At 46.4% G+C, this 21,376-nt stretch overlaps 1 protein-coding gene and 1 long non-coding RNA gene across 2 annotated transcripts in view; one reads left to right on the top strand and one right to left on the bottom strand.

Annotated features, from left to right (window-relative positions):
- Window positions 1-20,791, top strand: part of LOC136248642 (ATP-dependent RNA helicase DDX42-like) — a 30,086-nt gene extending 9,295 nt beyond the window's left edge. The window contains exons 3-22 of the mRNA XM_066040407.1: window positions 4,274-4,372; window positions 4,426-4,533; window positions 4,585-4,620; window positions 5,300-5,404; window positions 5,450-5,569; window positions 5,621-5,728; window positions 12,094-12,207; window positions 12,261-12,344; window positions 12,389-12,488; window positions 14,926-14,973; window positions 15,020-15,117; window positions 15,168-15,261; window positions 15,312-15,392; window positions 15,442-15,543; window positions 15,596-15,697; window positions 15,956-16,029; window positions 16,076-16,126; window positions 16,179-16,265; window positions 16,312-16,416; window positions 20,584-20,791. Coding sequence (XP_065896479.1) covers window positions 4,274-4,372; window positions 4,426-4,533; window positions 4,585-4,620; window positions 5,300-5,404; window positions 5,450-5,569; window positions 5,621-5,728; window positions 12,094-12,207; window positions 12,261-12,344; window positions 12,389-12,488; window positions 14,926-14,973; window positions 15,020-15,117; window positions 15,168-15,261; window positions 15,312-15,392; window positions 15,442-15,543; window positions 15,596-15,697; window positions 15,956-16,029; window positions 16,076-16,126; window positions 16,179-16,265; window positions 16,312-16,416; window positions 20,584-20,715 — 1,848 coding nt within the window. The 3' untranslated portion in view covers window positions 20,716-20,791. The remainder of the gene's footprint in view (window positions 1-4,273; window positions 4,373-4,425; window positions 4,534-4,584; window positions 4,621-5,299; window positions 5,405-5,449; window positions 5,570-5,620; window positions 5,729-12,093; window positions 12,208-12,260; window positions 12,345-12,388; window positions 12,489-14,925; window positions 14,974-15,019; window positions 15,118-15,167; window positions 15,262-15,311; window positions 15,393-15,441; window positions 15,544-15,595; window positions 15,698-15,955; window positions 16,030-16,075; window positions 16,127-16,178; window positions 16,266-16,311; window positions 16,417-20,583) is intronic.
- Window positions 144-3,487, bottom strand: LOC136251773 (uncharacterized). The gene is made up of 3 exons (XR_010699194.1): window positions 3,272-3,487; window positions 2,223-2,308; window positions 144-994 (listed from the first exon to the last, which is right to left on the bottom strand). It is a non-coding gene; the product is annotated as an uncharacterized lncRNA (long non-coding RNA).
- Window positions 20,792-21,376: the final 585 nt, after the last annotated feature.

Raw genomic sequence — 21,376 nt, forward strand, 5'->3', positions numbered from 1 at the left:
GTCCCTAGTCACGTCTATACATGTCCCTAGTCACATCTATACATGTCCCTAGTCACATCTATACATGTCCCTAGTCACCTCTATTTAACATACTGGCAGCCACATTTCATTGTTGACATCAACAATCTTGAATAAGTCCAACGTCATGCTACCAAATATATACTAAACAATTGACAGAGCTCAACTGAGCTCAATCTCTTATGCATGTATCAGTGTGAAATTGTGGACATATAGTTCTTCATTAAGACACACTTTCACCAAATAACTTCATTAGACACTCCTACGTCAACAGGATCCCTCGTTTATGGAATGCGCTTCCAATTATTAACCTAAATCACTCAATGGACCCAATCAACATGTTCAACCATTTCCTATCCAGATTTCTAAATGTACACAAGTCTACCCTTCCTGTGGATTCAGCATATTAATGGTAACGTTGAATCTCTACCGTAACGCAAGTAAAATGGTGTCTCTCCAGTTGACTTCTGTGAGGTTGCTCTTTGTGCTAACAAAACATATGGGAGTTGCATATCCCAATCCTTGCCGGGTATTGGTGTCAGGAGCAAGAATTTGATGGCCTGTTTGTTGTGACACCACAGACCAGACCACATCTTGGCACTACCAAGGTATCCTCCAAACATTCCAGCCCTTCTGTCTTTCAGAGGTAAAGCAATCCACAGTGTTCCACATGGTACAATGTCCCATCAACCATCCCAAATTCTGCTTTCCTCAAGATAACCTCATGAGCTTCTTGTCATCCACAGGGAGTTCCCTGTTCAAGAGATAATGCTTAACTTCCTTCCATTCAGTTTGTTGTTGGTTAAGAAATGAGCCAATGGTCATCTGTTCCTCCTCCCCCATCCACTAACCTGGCTGACTTGACAGTTTTTGTGCATGACGGACAGCTGTGTTAAAGCTGTGATCACACTCTCTACTGATATATCTGTGGGCACTAGGTGACAAGGTAGAGCATCCACTGCTTGATTAACTTGACCTGTGGGTGCAAAGGTCCAGCATCATATAAGTTTACCAGATAGATTGAGCAGAGACTTTAGGGCCTCAGACATCACAGGTAAGTAGTGTTTGATTCCCATACAACACCCAGGGATGCTAGTTCCATAACCCCATACAACACCCAGGGATGTTAGTTCATAACCCCATACAACACCCAGAGATGCTAGTTCATAACCCCATACAACACCCAGGGATGTTAGTTCATAACCCCATACAACACCCAGGGATGTTAGTTCATAACCCCATACAATACCCAGGGATGTTAGTTCATAACCCCATACAACACCCAGGGATGTTAGCTCATAACCCCATACAACACCCAGGGATGTTAGTTCATAACCCCATACAACACCCAGGGATACTAGTTCATAACCCCATACAACACCCAGGGATGTTAGTTCATAACCCCATACAACACCCAGGGATGTTAGTTCATAACCCCATACAACACCCAGAGATGCTAGTTCATAACCCCATACAACACCCAGGGATGTTAGTTCATAACCCCATACAACACCCAGGGATGTTAGTTCATAACCCCATACAATACCCAGGGATGTTAGTTCATAACCCCATACAACACCCAGGGATGTTAGCTCATAACCCCATACAACACCCAGGGATGTTAGTTCATAACCCCATACAACACCCAGGGATGTTAGTTCATAACCCCATACAACACCCAGGGATACTAGTTCATAACCCCATACAACACCCAGGGATGTTAGCTCATAACCCCATACAACACCCAGGGATGTTAGTTCATAACCCCATACAATACCCAGGGATGTTAGTTCATAACCCCATACAACACCCAGGGATGTTAGCTCATAACCCCATACAACACCCAGGGATGTTAGTTCATAACCCCATACAACACCCAGGGATGTTAGTTCATAACCCCATACAACACCCAGGGATACTAGTTCATAACCCCATACAACACCCAGGGATGTTAGTTCATAACCCCATACAACACCCAGAGATGCTAGTTCATAACCCCATACAACACCCAGGGATGTTAGTTCATAACCCCATACAACACCCAGGGATGTTAGTTCATAACCCCATACAACACCCAGGGATGTTAGTTCATAACCCCATACAACACCCAGGGATACTAGTTCATAACCCCATAGCTTTTGTCATGTATTCTAAGTACAGCTATCCCCATAAGGAACAGTCACCAATGATGTTAGCTTCTCTACCTCCATAGTTCCACACTGGTAATTCCATAGTCTGTATAAGCACCTGCTTCAATTCTCTGTTCTTTGTCCTTCACTGCCAGCATCACCTTCAAGAGAAGGTCAATGGACACAATATGAAACAGGATGTCTAACAATGTTGGCATTGTATTTCCATCCTCCACACTAATAGTCATACCAGTCGTTGCCTTTTTGCCTTACCATGCGGGTACTCCTCCCCAGTTATGTGCAATGTGTCTACTTCCCTCACAAACAAAACAATCTGTTAACAGGTCTGGACAGTTTGGTCTTCCCAATGGCATACTCTTTCAACCACCTACAGTGGAACTCTTATTCCCCACCTTTTCAGGGTGTGGTGCTACTTTCTCGTGTGGTGTTGTCTCAGGCTGGGGCCAAATCTCTTAGTTTTGCCTCTTTAAAGCAAGCTTTTTGCCAATAGCTTTTGTTAATAGTTGGTCAAACCTTCCCTCAATGTCAACCACCTTCAGCCATAAGGCTGGGATCAGGCCAGCCACAAACTGATATGCCAGTACTGATTTTCCACACTCCTCTATAGGGGCAGTTTCCTTTAGATAGGCCTTGCAAAACAGCAATTGGCAACTCGTTGCTATAGTGAAAAGTTTTGATAGAAGGAGTAGAGTAATCGTGTTGTAGTCATGCCTGTGGGTCTGTCCGCAAACATCTCAAACTGTTCCACCCATTCCTTAAAATTTGCTTTCATCATCTGGCAGTGGATCTACTTTAGAACTAGTTGATTATGATCACACCAGATCCCCTGAAAACACTGAACGGTAAAAGGGTTAGCAGTCAAGGAAATCATGCTGAACTCAGGCTAGCGCAAGCTCCACTTCAAGGGTCTCATTGGCCAAGTTTGCATTTTCAAGTAGTAATTTCAATACATTAATTGTGGCTTGTACGTAACTTATTGATTTATTTATGTGCCTGAAGGAGCTACTCACTAGCGTTCACCTCATTTCCCCATGTCTTGTGTAATTGCTCCAACATAATTAATATCATTCTCTTGCCTCAATTCCACCACTCCCCTTGCTTACTTCAGTTCACAATCATTAGTTCTCCACCTGGAGTTTGTGGTGAACATTATCCTGCTGTGTATGTAGAGCTCATCCTTCTTGTCTTCTCAGTTTTTCCATCACTCCCCAAGTCCTCACACATTAACACACTAGTAAAGGTTAACATGTGTTACTACAAGTCCTCACACATTAACACACTAGTTAAGGTTAACATGTGTTACTACAAGTCCTCACACATTAACACACTAGTTAAGGTTAACACGTGTTACTACAAGTCCTCACACATTAACACACTAGTAAAGGTTAACACGTGTTACTACAAGTCCTCACACATTAACACACTAGTTAAGGTTAACATGTGTTACTACAAGTCCTCACACATTAACACACTAGTTAAGGTTAACATGTGTTACTACAAGTCCTCACACATTAACACACTAGTTAAGGTTAACACGTGTTACTACAAGTCCTCACACATTAACACACTAGTTAAGGTTAACACGTGTTACTACAAGTCCTCACACATTAACACACTAGTTAAGGTTAACATGTGTTACTACAAGTCCTCACACATTAACACACTAGTTAAGGTTAACATGTGTTACTACAAGTCCTCACACATTAACACACTAGTTAAGGTTAACACGTGTTACTACAAGTCCTCACACATTAACACACTAGTTAAGGTTAACATGTGTTACTACAAGTCCTCACACATTAACACACTAGTTAAGGTTAACACGTGTTACTACAAGTTCTCACACATTAACACACTAGTTAAGGTTAACATGTGTTACTACAAGTCCTCACACATTAACACACTAGTTAAGGTTAACACGTGTTACTACAAGTCCTCACACATTAACACACTAGTAAAGGTTAACACGTGTTACTACAAGTCCTCACACATTAACACACTAGTTAAGGTTAACATGTGTTACTACAAGTCCTTACACATTAACACACTAGTTAAGGTTAACACGTGTTACTACAAGTCCTCACTCATCACATACTGCTTCACAGAATGAGGTGCAACAACAGAAGCAAAGTGGCACTTCAGCCTCTTCATCAAGTGCAAAGCAGAAGGCAATTAGGGATGATATTGAGGAGGAGGATGATCAGGTGATGTCATATGATCTGCAGCTAGTGGTATTGTCATGGTAACAGTTAAACAGGAGACATTCTTTAAGGCTGTGCAACAATCAATCATCATAGAACAAGGAGATGAAGAAGAACTGGAATATGACTCTGATGGTTATCCCATCATTCCTGATAGGGCTAAGGTGTGTTGATCATGTGATCTTTCATAATATTATGTAATATGATGTCATCAGGTGATAAATCCTCTCCCACCAATAGACCACTCTGAGGTAATGTTATACTATCTCTCTCTGCTCTGTTCTGCTTTGCACCAGTAACTACAGTATCATTGTGGATTTATTTATTAGCTTCAATACAAGTCCCAGCTACACTGAACCTATTAATTTGGACACTTGAGGACACCTATATAATCCAGACACTTAGTTTAGGTCCCAAAATATCTTCTCTTAGTACATAAACCGACCTGGAAAATCAGGACAATATTGGTTGGTCCCCAGGTGTCCATTTTACACTGGTCCCAAGGCGACCATATTACAATGGAACCTCAATTATCCAAACTAATTGGGGGGGGGGGGTGTTCGGATAATCAAAAGTACGTAAGATCGAACATCCATACATTTATATACAGAGCTTTGCTCAACTACTCTAATAAAGCATACACTTTTTGACAAAATACCCTAATTGAGCAGTTGATTTGGTGTTTGGATAATCAAGAGTTCGGTTAATCGGTGTTTGGATAATCGAGAGTTCGGTTAATCGGTGTTCGGATAATCGAGGTTCCACTGTACACTGGTCCCCAGGTGTCCATATTACACTGGTTCCCAGGTGTCCATACTACATGGTCCGAGGTACCCATGTATCACTGATTTAGACCCTCTCATACCAGCTGGGGTTTGTAGTAACAATTGCTGAGGCCTGGCAATACTATTACATGTCCCGTGATCACAGATAGACTATCCAAAGTTTCATCGTAACTTTTACCATGAGCATTCAGAAATTGCTGCCATGGCAACAGAGCAGGTGAAGGAGCTCAAGAGGAAACTGGGACTAACGGTAACTAGTTGGCATCATGTGACACCATGAGATCCAGTGATGTAGGTGTCTGGATATCAACCCCCAAGGCCATGTGTGTCATTTGCTCATTTTGGATTTGACAAGTTGTTGATGGGTGCTATTAGAAAATCAGAGTTCACCACACCCACTGGAATACAGAGTCAAGTTGGTGTTGTGTTTGTTGCTATAGTGATGTGATATTAATAATCATGATAGGCAATTCCTGCAGCACTCAGTGGTCGAGATGTAATTGGTATAGCCAAGACTGGATCGGGTAAAACTGTTGCTTATCTGTGGCCCTTATTAGTGCACATCATGGACCAGGTGATGTGTGTATGTTGTGAACATTTAATAGTATCCACTGACAGAAATATTTGCAAGACATAGTGAATTGTATACTTCATAACTAATAGTGAACTGTTAACTCTGTTGGTCTCAGCAGAGGCAGAGGAAACACTTTGGGGAAGTGGGGTACAGCAGCACCTTAGGGGAGTGGGGTGCAGGCAGGACCCTAGGAGAGTGGGGTGCAGCAGAAGGGGAGTGGGGTGCAACATGACCCTAGGGGAATGGGGTGCAGCAGGACCCTAGAGGAGTGGGATGCAGCATGACCCTAGGGGAGTGGGCTACAGCAGGACCCTAGAGGAGTGGGGTGCAGGATGACCCTAGAGGAGTGGGGTGCAGCTGGACCCTAGGGGAGTGGGGTGCAGCATGACCCTAGGGGAGTGGGGTGCAGCATGATCCTAGGGGAGTGGGGTGCAGCATGATCCTAGAGGAGTGGGATGCAGCATGACCCTAGGGGAGTGGGGTGCAGCATGACCCTAGGGGAGTGGGGTGCAGCATGATCCTAGAGGAGTGGGATGCAGCATGACCCTAGGGGAGTGGGGTGCAGCATGATCCTAGAGGAGTGGGGTGCAGGATGACCCTAGAGGAGTAGGATGCAGCATGACCCTAGGGGAGTGGGGTGCAGCATGATCCTAGAGGAGTGGGGTGGGATGCAGCATGACCCTAGGGGAGTGGGGTGCAGCATGACCCTAGGGGAGTGGGGTGCAGCATGATCCTAGAGGAGTGGGATGCAGCATGACCCTAGGGGAGTGGGGTGCAGCATGATCCTAGAGGAGTGGGATGCAGCATGACCCTAGGGGAGTGGGGTGCAGCATGATCCTAGAGGAGTGGGGTGCAGGATGACCCTAGAGGAGTAGGATGCAGGATGACCCTAGAGGAGTGGGGTGGGGTGCAGCAGGACCCTAGGGGAGTGGGGTGGGGTGCAGCAGGACCCTAGGGGAGTGGGGTGCAGCATGATCCTAGGGGAGTGGGATGCAGGATGACCCTAGAGGAGTGGGGTGCAGGATGACCCTAGAGGAGTGGGGTGGGGTGCAGCAGGACCCTAGGGGAGTGGGGTGCAGCATGATCCTAGGGGAGTGGGGTGCAGCATGATCCTAGGGGAGTGGGATGCAGGATGACCCTAGGGGAGTGGGGTGCAGCATGATCCTAGAGGAGTGGGATGCAGCATGACCCTAGGGGAGTGGGGTGCAGCATGATCCTAGAGGAGTGGGATGCAGCATGACCCTAGGGGAGTGGGGTGCAGCATGATCCTAGGGGAGTGGGATGCAGGATGACCCTAGAGGAGTGGGGTGCAGGATGACCCTAGAGGAGTGGGGTGCAGGATGACCCTAGAGGAGTGGGGTGGGGTGCAGCAGGACCCTAGGGGAGTGGGGTGGGGTGCAGCAGGACCCTAGGGGAGTGGGGTGCAGCATGATCCTAGAGGAGTGGGATGCAGGATGACCCTAGAGGAGTGGGGTGCAGGATGACCCTAGAGGAGTGGGGTGGGGTGCAGCAGGACCCTAGGGGAGTGGGGTGCAGCATGATCCTAGGGGAGTGGGATGCAGCATGACCCTAGAGGAGTGGGGTGGGGTGCAGCAGGACCCTAGGGGAGTGGGGTGCAACATGATCCTAGGGGAGTGGGATGCAGGATGACCCTAGAGGAGTGGGGTGCAGGATGACCCTAGAGGAGTGGGGTGCAGGATGACCCTAGAGGAGTGGGGTGGGGTGCAGCAGGACCCTAGGGGAGTGGGGTGCAGCATGACCCTAGAGGAGTGGGGTGCAGCATGACCCTAGAGGAGTGGGGTGGGGTGCAGCAGGACCCTAAGGGAGTGGGGTGCAGCAGGACCCTAGGGGAGTGGGGTGCAGCATGACCCTAGGGGAGTGGGGTGCAGCATGACCCTAGGGGAGTGGGGTGCAGCATGACCCTAGGGGAGTGGGGTGCAGCATGACCCTAGGGGATTGGGGTGCAGCAGGACCCTAGGGGAGTGGGGTGCAGCATGACCCTAGGGGAGTGGGGTGCAGCATGACCCTAGGGGAGTGGGGTGCAGCATGACCCTAGGGGAGTGGGGTGCAGCATGACCCTAGGGGAGTGGGGTGCAGCATGACCCTAGGGGAGTGGGGTGCAGCATGATCCTAGGGGAGTGGGATGCAGGATGACCCTAGAGGAGTGGGGTGCAGGATGACCCTAGAGGAGTGGGGTGGGGTGCAGCAGGACCCTAGGGGAGTGGGGTGCAGCATGATCCTAGGGGAGTGGGGTGCAGCATGATCCTAGGGGAGTGGGATGCAGGATGACCCTAGGGGAGTGGGGTGCAGCATGATCCTAGAGGAGTGGGATGCAGCATGACCCTAGGGGAGTGGGGTGCAGCATGATCCTAGGGGAGTGGGATGCAGGATGACCCTAGAGGAGTGGGGTGCAGGATGACCCTAGAGGAGTGGGGTGCAGGATGACCCTAGAGGAGTGGGGTGGGGTGCAGCAGGACCCTAGGGGAGTGGGGTGGGGTGCAGCAGGACCCTAGGGGAGTGGGGTGCAGCATGATCCTAGAGGAGTGGGATGCAGGATGACCCTAGAGGAGTGGGGTGCAGGATGACCCTAGAGGAGTGGGGTGGGGTGCAGCAGGACCCTAGGGGAGTGGGGTGCAGCATGATCCTAGAGGAGTGGGATGCAGCATGACCCTAGGGGAGTGGGGTGCAGCATGATCCTAGAGGAGTGGGATGCAGCATGACCCTAGGGGAGTGGGGTGCAGCATGATCCTAGGGGAGTGGGATGCAGGATGACCCTAGAGGAGTGGGGTGCAGGATGACCCTAGAGGAGTGGGGTGCAGGATGACCCTAGAGGAGTGGGGTGGGGTGCAGCAGGACCCTAGGGGAGTGGGGTGGGGTGCAGCAGGACCCTAGGGGAGTGGGGTGCAGCATGATCCTAGAGGAGTGGGATGCAGGATGACCCTAGAGGAGTGGGGTGCAGGATGACCCTAGAGGAGTGGGGTGGGGTGCAGCAGGACCCTAGGGGAGTGGGGTGCAGCATGATCCTAGGGGAGTGGGATGCAGCATGACCCTAGAGGAGTGGGGTGGGGTGCAGCAGGACCCTAGGGGAGTGGGGTGCAACATGATCCTAGGGGAGTGGGATGCAGGATGACCCTAGAGGAGTGGGGTGCAGGATGACCCTAGAGGAGTGGGGTGCAGGATGACCCTAGAGGAGTGGGGTGGGGTGCAGCAGGACCCTAGGGGAGTGGGGTGCAGCATGACCCTAGAGGAGTGGGGTGCAGCATGACCCTAGAGGAGTGGGGTGGGGTGCAGCAGGACCCTAAGGGAGTGGGGTGCAGCAGGACCCTAGGGGAGTGGGGTGCAGCATGACCCTAGGGGAGTGGGGTGCAGCATGACCCTAGGGGAGTGGGGTGCAGCATGACCCTAGGGGAGTGGGGTGCAGCATGACCCTAGGGGATTGGGGTGCAGCAGGACCCTAGGGGAGTGGGGTGCAGCATGACCCTAGGGGAGTGGGGTGCAGCATGACCCTAGGGGAGTGGGGTGCAGCATGACCCTAGGGGAGTGGGGTGCAGCATGACCCTAGGGGAGTGGGGTGCAGCATGACCCTAGGGGAGTGGGGTGCAGCATGATCCTAGGGGAGTGGGATGCAGGATGACCCTAGAGGAGTGGGGTGCAGGATGACCCTAGAGGAGTGGGGTGGGGTGCAGCAGGACCCTAGGGGAGTGGGGTGCAGCATGATCCTAGGGGAGTGGGGTGCAGCATGATCCTAGGGGAGTGGGATGCAGGATGACCCTAGGGGAGTGGGGTGCAGCATGATCCTAGAGGAGTGGGATGCAGCATGACCCTAGGGGAGTGGGGTGCAGCATGATCCTAGGGGAGTGGGATGCAGGATGACCCTAGAGGAGTGGGGTGCAGGATGACCCTAGAGGAGTGGGGTGCAGGATGACCCTAGAGGAGTGGGGTGGGGTGCAGCAGGACCCTAGGGGAGTGGGGTGGGGTGCAGCAGGACCCTAGGGGAGTGGGGTGCAGCATGATCCTAGAGGAGTGGGATGCAGGATGACCCTAGAGGAGTGGGGTGCAGGATGACCCTAGAGGAGTGGGGTGGGGTGCAGCAGGACCCTAGGGGAGTGGGGTGCAGCATGATCCTAGGGGAGTGGGATGCAGCATGACCCTAGAGGAGTGGGGTGGGGTGCAGCAGGACCCTAGGGGAGTGGGGTGCAACATGATCCTAGGGGAGTGGGATGCAGGATGACCCTAGAGGAGTGGGGTGCAGGATGACCCTAGAGGAGTGGGGTGGGGTGCAGCAGGACCCTAGGGGAGTGGGGTGCAGCATGACCCTAGAGGAGTGGGGTGCAGCATGACCCTAGAGGAGTGGGGTGGGGTGCAGCAGGACCCTAGGGGAGTGGGGTGCAGCAGGACCCTAGGGGAGTGGGGTGCAGCATGACCCTAGGGGAGTGGGGTGCAGCAGGACCCTAGGGGAGTGGGGTGCAGCATGATCCTAGGGGAGTGGGATGCAGCATGACCCTAGGGGAGTGGGATGCAGCAGGACCCTAGAGGAGTGGGGTGCAGCATGACCGTAGGGGAGTGGGGTGCAGCATGACCCTAGGGGAGTGGGGTGCAGCATGACCCTAGGGGAGTGGGGTGCAGCATGACCCTAGGGGAGTGGGGTGCAGCATGACCCTAGGGGAGTGGGATGCAGCAGGACCCTAGAGGAGTGGGGTGCAGGATGACCCTAGGAGAGTGGGGTGCAGCATGACCCTAGGGGAGTGGGGTGCAGCATGACCCTAGGGGAGTGGGGTGCAGCATGACCCTAGGGGAGTGGGGTGCAGCATGACCCTAGGGGAGTGGGGTGCAGCATGACCCTAGGGGAGTGGGGTGCAGCATGACCCTAGGGGAGTGGGGTGCAGCATGACCCTAGGGGAGTGGGGTGCAGCATGACCCTAGGGGAGTGGGGTGCAGCATGACCCTAGGGGAGTGGGGTGCAGCATGACCCTAGGGGAGTGGGGTGCAGCATGACCCTAGGGGAGTGGGGTGCAGCATGACCCTAGGGGAGTGGGGTGCAGCATGACCCTAGGGGAGTGGGGTGCAGCATGACCCTAGGGGAGTGGGGTGCAGCAGGACCCTAGGGGAGTGGGGTGCAGCATGACCCTAGGGGAGTGGGGTGCAGCATGACCCTAGGGGAGTGGGGTGCAGCAGGACCCTAGGGGAGTGGGGTGCAGCATGACCCTAGGGGAGTGGGGTGCAGCATGACCCTAGGGGAGTGGGGTGCAGCATGACCCTAGGGGAGTGGGGTGCAGCATGACCCTAGGGGAGTGGGGTGCAGCATGACCCTAGGGGAGTGGGGTGCAGCATGACCCTAGGGGAGTGGGGTGCAGCAGGACCCTAGGGGAGTGGGGTGCAGCATGACCCTAGGGGAGTGGGATGCAGCAGGACCCTAGAGGAGTGGGGTGCAGGATGACCCTAGGAGAGTGGGGTGCAGCATGACCCTAGGGGAGTGGGGTGCAGCATGATCCTAGGGGAGTGGGGTGCAGCATGACCCTAGGGGAGTGGGGTGCAGCAGGACCCTAGGGGAGTGGGGTGCAGCATGACCCTAGGGGAGTGGGATGCAGCAGGACCCTAGAGGAGTGGGGTGCAGGATGACCCTAGAGGAGTGGGGTGCAGCATGACCCTAGGGGAGTGGGGTGCAGCATGACCCTAGGCGCCCAACCCTTCGCATATAGTATGGGGCTGGTGAACAGCATAAATGTGACTTGTGTTTTAGAGCCAATCAATATTACTTTAATATGTTTTTAAAGAAAGCCTTTCAATATAACGGTTAGCCTTTGAAGAAGCCACTTCATCTCAGTATGAATACATTTATACTGACCTAATGACATAAACAAATTGAAGAGTTAAAAAGATTCTTCATTCTGATTGGACAGTCGTTTTTCTGACTGGCTGCACAACTTGAGTATGCTATGTTTACCAGACCCTTGAGTCGGGCGCCGCCAAACTAGCAGGGCCCATCCAGGGGATGACATACCTTAGCGCATATCAATTTAGGGGGTCTGGGGGCATGCTCCCCCATGCAGGAAATCAGATCTTGAATCTGAGAGTGAATTTTAACAGTTTATCAGAATACTATTACATTAGCTTGACTGTTGTATTAGGGGGTCTCAATCTTAAACACTAGAATTGCAAGTAACTAAGCATAATAATCAGCAATATTCTTCAGTGGCAAGGGGTTTAGATCACAGGGTTACACCCTTCTTCTCTACTACCCTTGAGTCTCATGCAATGATAAGTGTTTTAATTGTTTGGATGTTCTTTTAAACACTATTGACCCGATACTAATTGATCAGTCAAGGGTGATATTTCATCATATTTCATCATATTTCATCATACAGACGGAGCTCAAAGAAGGTGACGGTCCTGTGGGGCTAGTGTGTGCCCCTACAAGAGAGCTGTGTCAACAAATTTATCATGAGGCCCGCAAGTTTAGTAAAGTATATGGCCTAAGGGTATGTAAGCGTATTCATTTGATAGTTGTGGTCACATGTGTATTTGGTGGCAGGTATGTGCAGCTTATGGAGGGTCAAGCAAGTGGGAACAAACACAAGACCTTAAACAAGGGGCTGAGATTGTCGTGGCTACTCCGGTACATTACTATAGCAACATGTTACTATATCATCAAGCCAATAGGGACGGCTGATAGACTTGGTGAAGAGTAAAGCATTGTCTCTAACCAGGGTCACCTTTCTGGTAATGGATGAAGCTGACCGGATGTTTGATATGGGCTTCGGTAGGTGCACTGGAGCCTGTCTTCAAGGATTATCCTAATTTTAAGTTCAATACAGTCACTTCCAACATGTCTATTATAGAGAGGTGTCCACAGTGTTACCATGATACATGTGGTCAGGATGCCCAGGGGTGTTGCTAAGAGACAGCTTTAGCCTTGAAGTGGTTTCCTATTGGTACATTAATTGTGTGGGGGATGTGCAACCTTGCACCACTTCAAGACAAGCCAGCTTCTTGAAGAATCATTTTAGTAGGAATCCGATGATACTTGGATTCCTTCCTGTAAGCATTCGAGCATTCATTGGATGGCTGCAGGTTCGAGGCTGCCCAGGTCCAGTCATGGATTTTTTCTCCTTTCTCCACCCTATCAAACATACTTTATGTAACAACTTTAAACAGGTTATAGGACCAGGTGTCACCTTCAGCACTTTCAAGCCTTAATAAATTAAAGGGTCAGTTTCAATAACTTGTGGTAGCACTTATTGACACTGATGGTTGGTGTCAATAACCACCATGTTTTTTTAATTTCATTTATATATTATTTTTTCACAACGCCAATAAATTGGAGCACTAGAGACCTGAGAGGGTACAAGGAAGGGGAAGAATGACACACCAGCTCTTTTTTTCTCTTAATCATACAGGGTTGGTGTTTGAATCTGTGGATGAAATATAGATAGCAGAAGGGAGGGGGGGCTAGAGGGCTAAAGCCCTCCTCCAAATAAGATAGTCACAATTACTCTTGTGGCTGAAAATACTCTAATAGAACAGTCACATACCCTAATAGAGCAGTCAAGTATTTCATAAACACATGTTCCTAATAGTAGGCAACAGTTAGTACAGTGGTAAGTAACAGGTGTTATATGAGGTGTGAGGGTTCAATGCCTACAAAAAGCAAAATCCTATTTTTCTCATGTTTAGACTCCAGCATGTGAGAGCTGTTTGTACAATTTTATAATGCCTTAAGAGTTTTTAACCTTACACAGATAACACCGATGACTTTTCCAAAGCAACTTTTCAATGACTAAATTGTTTGTTTCAAACACTTACAGCTAAATGAGTTAGAAATTCTTCAAATTACACCTAAAATTTGATTCAGGTGAACTTTTAGACGTCATAAATTCCAAGTTGAATCTGATTGGTTCAGTAATAATTCTAAATGTTTCCTAATCAGTTTTAAGAGCAGTGACTGCACCATTATCAAACTATCTCTCTATCTTTACACAAAATTCAAACTCTTTTACCCAATTGCTTTGTAGTTGCGTGTGTGTGTGTGTGAGAGAGAGTGAGTGAGTGAGTCCGTACTAGAGGAGAGTATCCTACTCTCATATGCCTCTGTAGAAGAGGTTATGATGTAGCATTTCTCTTTTATAATTATTGATGTCATTAATTGAACATAATAATATCGATTGAAAGTGCTTAACAATGTTGTTAGCAACCAAACTAACTCAAGCTCTCAGCATTTCTCACTAAACTACAATCATACCATCATGGGTTTAGACAACTGCATAGGCATTTCTTGCCAGGCCTTTTCTGAGTGTTGTGAGTGCGGCAAAATGTTACTTTTATAGCTGCTTGTACGTCACAAACCACAACACATTGTCATTACATCTTAAATAATAATAACTTGGTAGGATACTCTCCTCAGTATATTATGTGTTACTGAAGTCTTAATATGATCTCTTAGTAGTATTTGGGTATGGTAAATTAGTAATCAGTGCAATAATGGACAAATTTCATAATAATAAAAATCTACCGTTGCCCCTAGCAACCTAAATTTTACATTATTTGTTGGTGTCAGTGTCTTAAGTTACCTCTCCAAGTTTTAAAAGGATAACATATATAAGTCATGAGATATGACATTTTTGAAGTTGCAATTTTCCCATACATTGTCAATGAGGGGCAACAGTTGCCCCTTCTCAGTAATCACACAAATCGTGGGATTCAAAGAATGTTGTATCTTATAACCTATATACACTATCCATTTATAACTTGGAGAGATTATTGTTGACATTCACACCTACGAATTATGTAAAATTGAGATATATGTACTTTAGAATTTTTGGTTTTTGCATATGTTGAAATACTTCATTTTTGTGATTGCCCAGAAGGGGCAACTGTAGCCCTATTGCATAGATATGTATGGGAAAACCACAAATTTCAAAATGTCATATATATCTTATGACATATATATGTGCTAACCGTTCAAAATTTGAATAAGTTACTTTAAGACGTTATCACCTAAAAATAATGGGAAATTCAGGTTACTAGGGGCAACTATATGCTATAAAGCCTTATTATGGAATTTGTCTATTAGGGTATGTAGTTTGTGGTGAACAATCACTGTCAGACCAGTGGCCAATAATAGTGTTATGGTTGCCACGGTGATGATTTTGTGATTCAAGAAAGTTGTCATTTTTAATTATTGCAATACATGTCTACAGAACCGCAAGTTCATTCAATTGCTAATCATGTGAGACCAGATCGACAGAGTGAGTGTGTTTTCATAGTAACATATTATCATATTGTTATATTTAGCACTACTATTCAGTGCCACTTTTCGTAAGAAGGTGGAGCGTCTTTGCCGTGATATTCAAACTGATCCTATTCGTATTGTAGTTGGATCTCTAGGAGAGGTATATAAATTTATTGTTGCCATGACTACTACCCCACCCTATTCCCACAGGCCAACACTGACATAATGCAAGTTGCCATGGTAATGCCAGATCAGAGTGCAAAATGGGTGTGGCTACTCAACAATTTGGTCCAATTAATTTCTAGTAGGTGACCACATTACATTACTAGTGTTGCTATGACGATGTGCTGACAGCTGGAGGAGTGCTGATGTTTGTAACTCGTAAAGTAGACTCTGAACAAATTGCAGCTAATCTACAAATACAGGGACACTCGGGTTAGTTGACTAATATTGGTAGAGCAATTAATTGAGTGGATGGTAATAGTTGGTCTTCTCCATGGTGACATGACTCAAGGTAGTCGTGACGATATCATTGTTGGATTCAAGCAAAAAAAGTTTCCAATTTTAGTAGCAACAGATGTAGCAGGTGAGTTACTAGTATTGGAGAGGTGTGGCTGGTGTACTACTCCAGGCTATAGCTCGAGGATTGGATATTCCCCTAATAAAGACTGTTATTAATTACGATGTTGCCAAGACAATAGATACCCACACACATCGGATTGGCCGTACTGGTCGTGCAGGTAGTCAATCAAATTTGGGACAAGCACTTCCACAAAACAGGGGTGGGCTCTTTCCTCGGGAGGTGCACCCCCATACCTCAAGAGCACAGGAAGTTATACCTATGTTCTTTGTACAAAAAAGGCGTGGTCTTCAAGATAAGGCAACTTGCACACAAAGAGTCCTTGTTTTATTACCCCTCAAGCTACTAATCTACTTACTAAAGTGCTTGTCCTATGTCTGGTCTTCCTGTCATTGTCATGGTAACCACATGTACACAGGAGAGAAGGGTACTGCTTACACGCTGTTAACTGCTAAAGATGTACAATTTGCTGCTAGCCTTGTCAGAAACCTGGTATATATGTATATGAGTATTCCACCAATCAGATTATATCCATTAGGAACAAGCCAATCAAATTGTTCCAGAGGATTTAATGCAACTAGCAATGCAGGTGAGCCCAAAATAGTCATTGATAATCATAATAATTTAATTGAACTCCACAGAATTCATCATTCAAAAAATCTCGGTCAAAGCAAAGAGGGGAAGCCAGACAACCACAGAAACTGCGGCCAGGACTTGGGGCTGACTTGGTGAGACCATAATTTGGTGGTTATCATTTAGAAAGTCACACAATAGAGTAGAATGGGTGCCCCAAAGGCTAACAAACCATCAGTGTCAGCTGGTGGTAAGGTCAGTGGTCCCAGTGGTGAACGATTGTCATCTCTCAAGGAAGCTTATCAGGTGTAGTACCTAGTGTAGTATAGTAAGGGTGTAGTGTTAACAATTGAATACTCACAAATACTTAGCCATATCTATGTGATGTGTTTTATAACGTACCATACCATAATCAGTGTATAACACAATGTACCCATGTAAATGTTCCTGACATTCAAATTTCACAAATCAAACTCCACAGCCTTCATGACATCACTGATGACAACTGCATCATGTGAGCCAATAAATGGATCATGTTATCTTAATGAGTACTAAGTACCTTAGAGTTAGAGTTTTTACTATAAAATGGTACAGTAGTACCGTTTAAGTAGGGATCACCCTGAAAATTTTGTGAGCCGCCCAAAATTCCGCCTTTAAGAATCATCCTAGAGACATTTTACGTGACCAAAATCATCTTTACGGAATAGTACTAGTCCATATAATATATAAAACAACATTACATGTAACAAAACACTTACTTGTCTTTTCTTTTATCTTCAATCAGGCTGCTTATCCTCTTCATCCAATGAAACCATATCGAGGCATTAAATTTCTGTACCAGCACTTTCTTTCAGCAATATATATATAGATGCCACAGAATTATTTCAGAGCTGGATTTCAGAAGTGCTTCATCCTGGTGCTACTATAAAATTAGATATGTGCAAGTTCGCGACTGGGATCCCGTTTGTGATAGGTTCGTGACCACACCCATCAATTAAATATCTAGGTGGACTAATAGTGATAGAGTACGGAGACCACACCTCTTATCAATCTAGCTGTTTACTTAACAGCAATGACCTCACCCCTTATTGGTCTAGTTAGCTGCATGCCTCTTGGCTGACTCGAGATATACTCTAATACAACAGTCATGTATGATATTCTAATAGAACAGTCACAACTTACATTGTAACTAGCTGTGCTACAACAAAAAACTAAACAAACTAGTATTTTTTTAAATTATATTGTACTTTGCGTGGGAGGATCAAAGCGATTCCACGTATCGTATTGTCCATACAGTACTAATCAACTGCATAACTGTACTGTATGAGTCATACAGAACAGTTATGTAGCTAATTGGGCAAATACAGTACAGTTATGTGGAGAATTTAGTTAAGGAATGTTACTTAAACAACACACTGTAGATCGCTAAAACCAGCCAAACTAATCCTACGGGTTCATTCTACGGCTAAGAATAGACTGTACAAACACTTACTGATCGTCTGATCACGAAGTTTTATAAACACGACTCCACTAAGACAGCACAATCAATAAATGGCTAAGGCCGCCTATGCGGCTGAAAGCTATTTAGGATTGTACGAAGGGAAGTCAACATGTTTCTTTGCATTGCCCTTTCAATGCTCTCCACTAGCTGTTGAATTCTGCGCATGCGTATGAACCCACAATCGAATACCTAGACAGTCCTTGAGACAGCTATATAGATCCAGGAATTACTCACCACTATGATGGTACAAGTGTGTATTAGTTATGCTTACATATTTCCCTCTCAAAGATACATGAAATTCCATTTGTGACTCTAAAATTGATAGACTCAAATACACAGAGCAACATGAATCATACATACTGATAGTATAGTGGCAATCAAATAGTTCAGTTCATGGGTGGGAGTAGGTGGGATAAACATGTTGACTTCCCCTTCGTACAATCCTAAATAAGTTTTCAGCCGCCAAGGCGGCCTTAGCCATTTATTGATTGTACTTCAGGGGTTCCGGTTCAGTCAACATGTTTCTTTGCATGTTTGTAGAATTGTGCCACCATAATCAGCCACCGCCTTTGGTTTATAGTAGAATTTGGTGAAGGTGTGTTCACTTGACCATCCAGCTCTACTCATGATCTCCTTTGTGGAGACACCTGACATAGCTGCTGCTGTGGCTGAAGCAGCCCTTGTAGAGTGAGCTGTAAAACGCTCATCAATGCCTGCCTCACTGAGGGATTTCTTAATCCAACGAGCAATAGAAGATGATGTAAGTGGCTTGTGTGGGGGAAGAACTGCTAGGAGTAACTTCTGCACTCCATCAGTTCTCAGTTTGCTTGTGATGGACTTGTATGCTCTTAAGCAGGCTACTTGGCACAGTTGTTTGTCCTTAAAAGACTTGATCTCCACTGGCTGTAGGCATTGCTCATTATTAGGCTTTGCCTGCTTAGCCATTCCTAGACATGGCAAGACTACACCATCACTTGTGTACGAGTGGCCTGATAAGGAGAGTCTGACCAAGTCAGAACATCTCTGCCCTAATACTAGTGCTAGTAACATGATCAGCTTTTCCTCAGAGTGAGGCTCTCATTGGGACCCATCTCTTTCAGGAGTGTTAGCACCCTGGATACATTCCAGGTATGTGTGTATCTAGGAATTGGTGGTCGTAAGTTAAAAACTCCTTTGAGCAGTCATATGACCAGCGGGTGCTGCCCCACTGGGATTCCCTCAACCAGGAGTAGTGTTGAGGACAATGCTGATCGATAGCAGTTCAGAGATCGGTACTGCCTGCCAGCTTCAAATTCATCTGCCAGAAAGCTCAGTATAGCTGATACATCTGCCGTAAAGGAAGGCAAGTTTCTCTTTGCACACCAGGCATCCCATTTTCACCAGGCAGAGTTATAGTTAATGTTGGTCTTGTCCCTCCAAGAGGAAATGATAAGTCTGGAAGCATTCTCTGGAACTCTCTTTTCCCTGATACCTTCCAGGCGACCAGGCGTGGTTGGCATTCTCGCACTGGGCAGTCTCAATTCGGTGATGGGGAGAGCAGGTCTGGAGTCTGTGGGAGGAGAATTGGCACATCCACTATCATGGTGAGTGGCATCGGAAACCACGGCTGAGACTGCCAGAGGGGAGTAATTAAGACCGTTGTTGAAATGATTGTATCTGATCCACCTGTTTAGTGGTTTCAGATTTATCACTGGTCTGTACTGTCCTCCTTTCTTGGGTACCAGAAACAATCTCGAATAGAAACCGGGGCTGTCCTTGTCCTTGACCAGCTGAATGGCCCCCTTTGCCAGCAACTCCTGTATCTCCAAACGTATTTGCTGTGCCTCTATGGCAAACCGTCATCCGCCATCTTGAGACCTGTTGAAAGGACTGTCTAGGTATTCAATTGTGGGTTCATTGCACAGAATTCAACAGTTGGTGGAGAGCATTGAAAGAGCAATGCAAAGAAACATGTTGACTGAACCGGAACCCCTGAAGTACAATTGATCACGTGCATGACATTGTAAATCACTAAAACTAATCCTATTAGTTTGTTCTATGACTGGAAATAGATTAGTTAAACACTTACTGATATCCTGATCACCAAAAATCGCAGCGGTTTGAGTACTAGAGAAAATTGCTCTGAGCCAGACAACCAGGAAGTACAATATAACAGTTAAAGCACCGTCTATGCTTGTGTGTATGAAAAATACAGCACTTGGAGGTGTCTCGAGGCAAATACAGCACTCGGCTTCACCTCGTGCTGTATTAGCCTCTCGACACGTCCCCTCGTGCTGTATTTTCCATACACACGCGCGGCAGTGCTTTAACTATAATAAATGAAGTAGAGATCTATGCAGTAAAAAGTAGTGAAACAAGAGATGAATGATGGTATTACAGCATAACTTTCCCACTGAGCTATGCTGTAAATTGCCTGTAATATCATCATTCATTACTTGTTTCACTACTTTTTGCTGCATAGATCCCTACTTCATTTTTAAATTTACAATGTTTTAAAATACTATATGGACAAATATCTTGACTATTTACAGTATCCTGGGAAACTTTCACCAAAGAAGAATGACTTTGCCTGTTATTACTAACATTACTCTTGATGCTTTCAAGCATCTATTGTGCCTGTAAAATAGGCTAGGATCTCATCTGCAGCAATACATTGGCCGATTCCAATACCTCATGAAATCGGCAGTATCATCTCAATACCAATATGGATACTAGAATTGGTGCAACCTATTCATGTACTGACGTTCCTTGTTGGTTTTTATGTCATAGAGTTAGTTGTGTTGTTATCTCAGTTACTATGCTGTGTTATCACAAAATGGGTAATTGTCACATATTCCTGGAGTTGTAAGGTCATCCTCATGACACCTTACAAGATCGTAATTTGAGCCACTCTATAATGAGTATCCTGAGTATTTATAGGTAGTGGCATAGTATACAGTGTGGGAGGTTAATATGATCTCTTTTACCCTCAGGCCCGCTACAAGATGTGTTTCCAGTCAGCATCTAACCAATCAATGAAGAGTAACATTGTGTTACCAACACAACCAAGTCAACCTGCTGCCATGGAGAGCACTAAAAAGAAACGCAAAAGCAGATGGGACTAATCAATGATGTAGTAGTATAATAAGAGCATAATTGATGTGATATGTATTGAATATCTCGTTATCAGTCAGTCCGTTAGTCAGTCTGTGATAACTTTGTGACTAGGCCTGTAGCATGAGCATGTTGATAAAACAGTCGAGCCACTACTGTGGCCTAACAATTGTATGCTGAGACATAGCCTGTTTAGCCCACTGCCTAAGCCACAAAACTGTGTATATGCCAATAATTTTTTTTTCTATGAAAGTTTGGAGCGATAAAGTTTGGTGAATTTAGTGAATCAAGAAAATTTGCTAAACTTTATTCACCAATCAGCTATTCATTATATACGTAGTTCCATTCATGGTAAATTTGCCAAACTTGTCTGCCAACCTACTTTGCATGCTGATTTGCCAAACTTTCGTAGCTTACAGTATACTGCACCTTCCATAATATGATCAGATGATCTTTGTATATATGAGTTGTGTGCCTTGAAAATGTGATTTTGTTTACTGACAACTAGGTTAGCAATTTGTTTTATTGATGAGTCATTAAGTTGCAACTGCCAACATAACTACTAGATCCAGCTGTCAAACTTGATTAAGATAATATGTTAGCTGGTTAAGTATATAACCTTTCTGTGGGGAAAAAAAACCAGTTTAATAATTAGCACTTCGCAGTATCCAC

This window comes from Dysidea avara, chromosome 3, assembly GCF_963678975.1.
Source record: "Dysidea avara chromosome 3, odDysAvar1.4, whole genome shotgun sequence".
In the NCBI taxonomy this organism is placed as follows: domain Eukaryota; kingdom Metazoa; phylum Porifera; class Demospongiae; order Dictyoceratida; family Dysideidae; genus Dysidea; species Dysidea avara.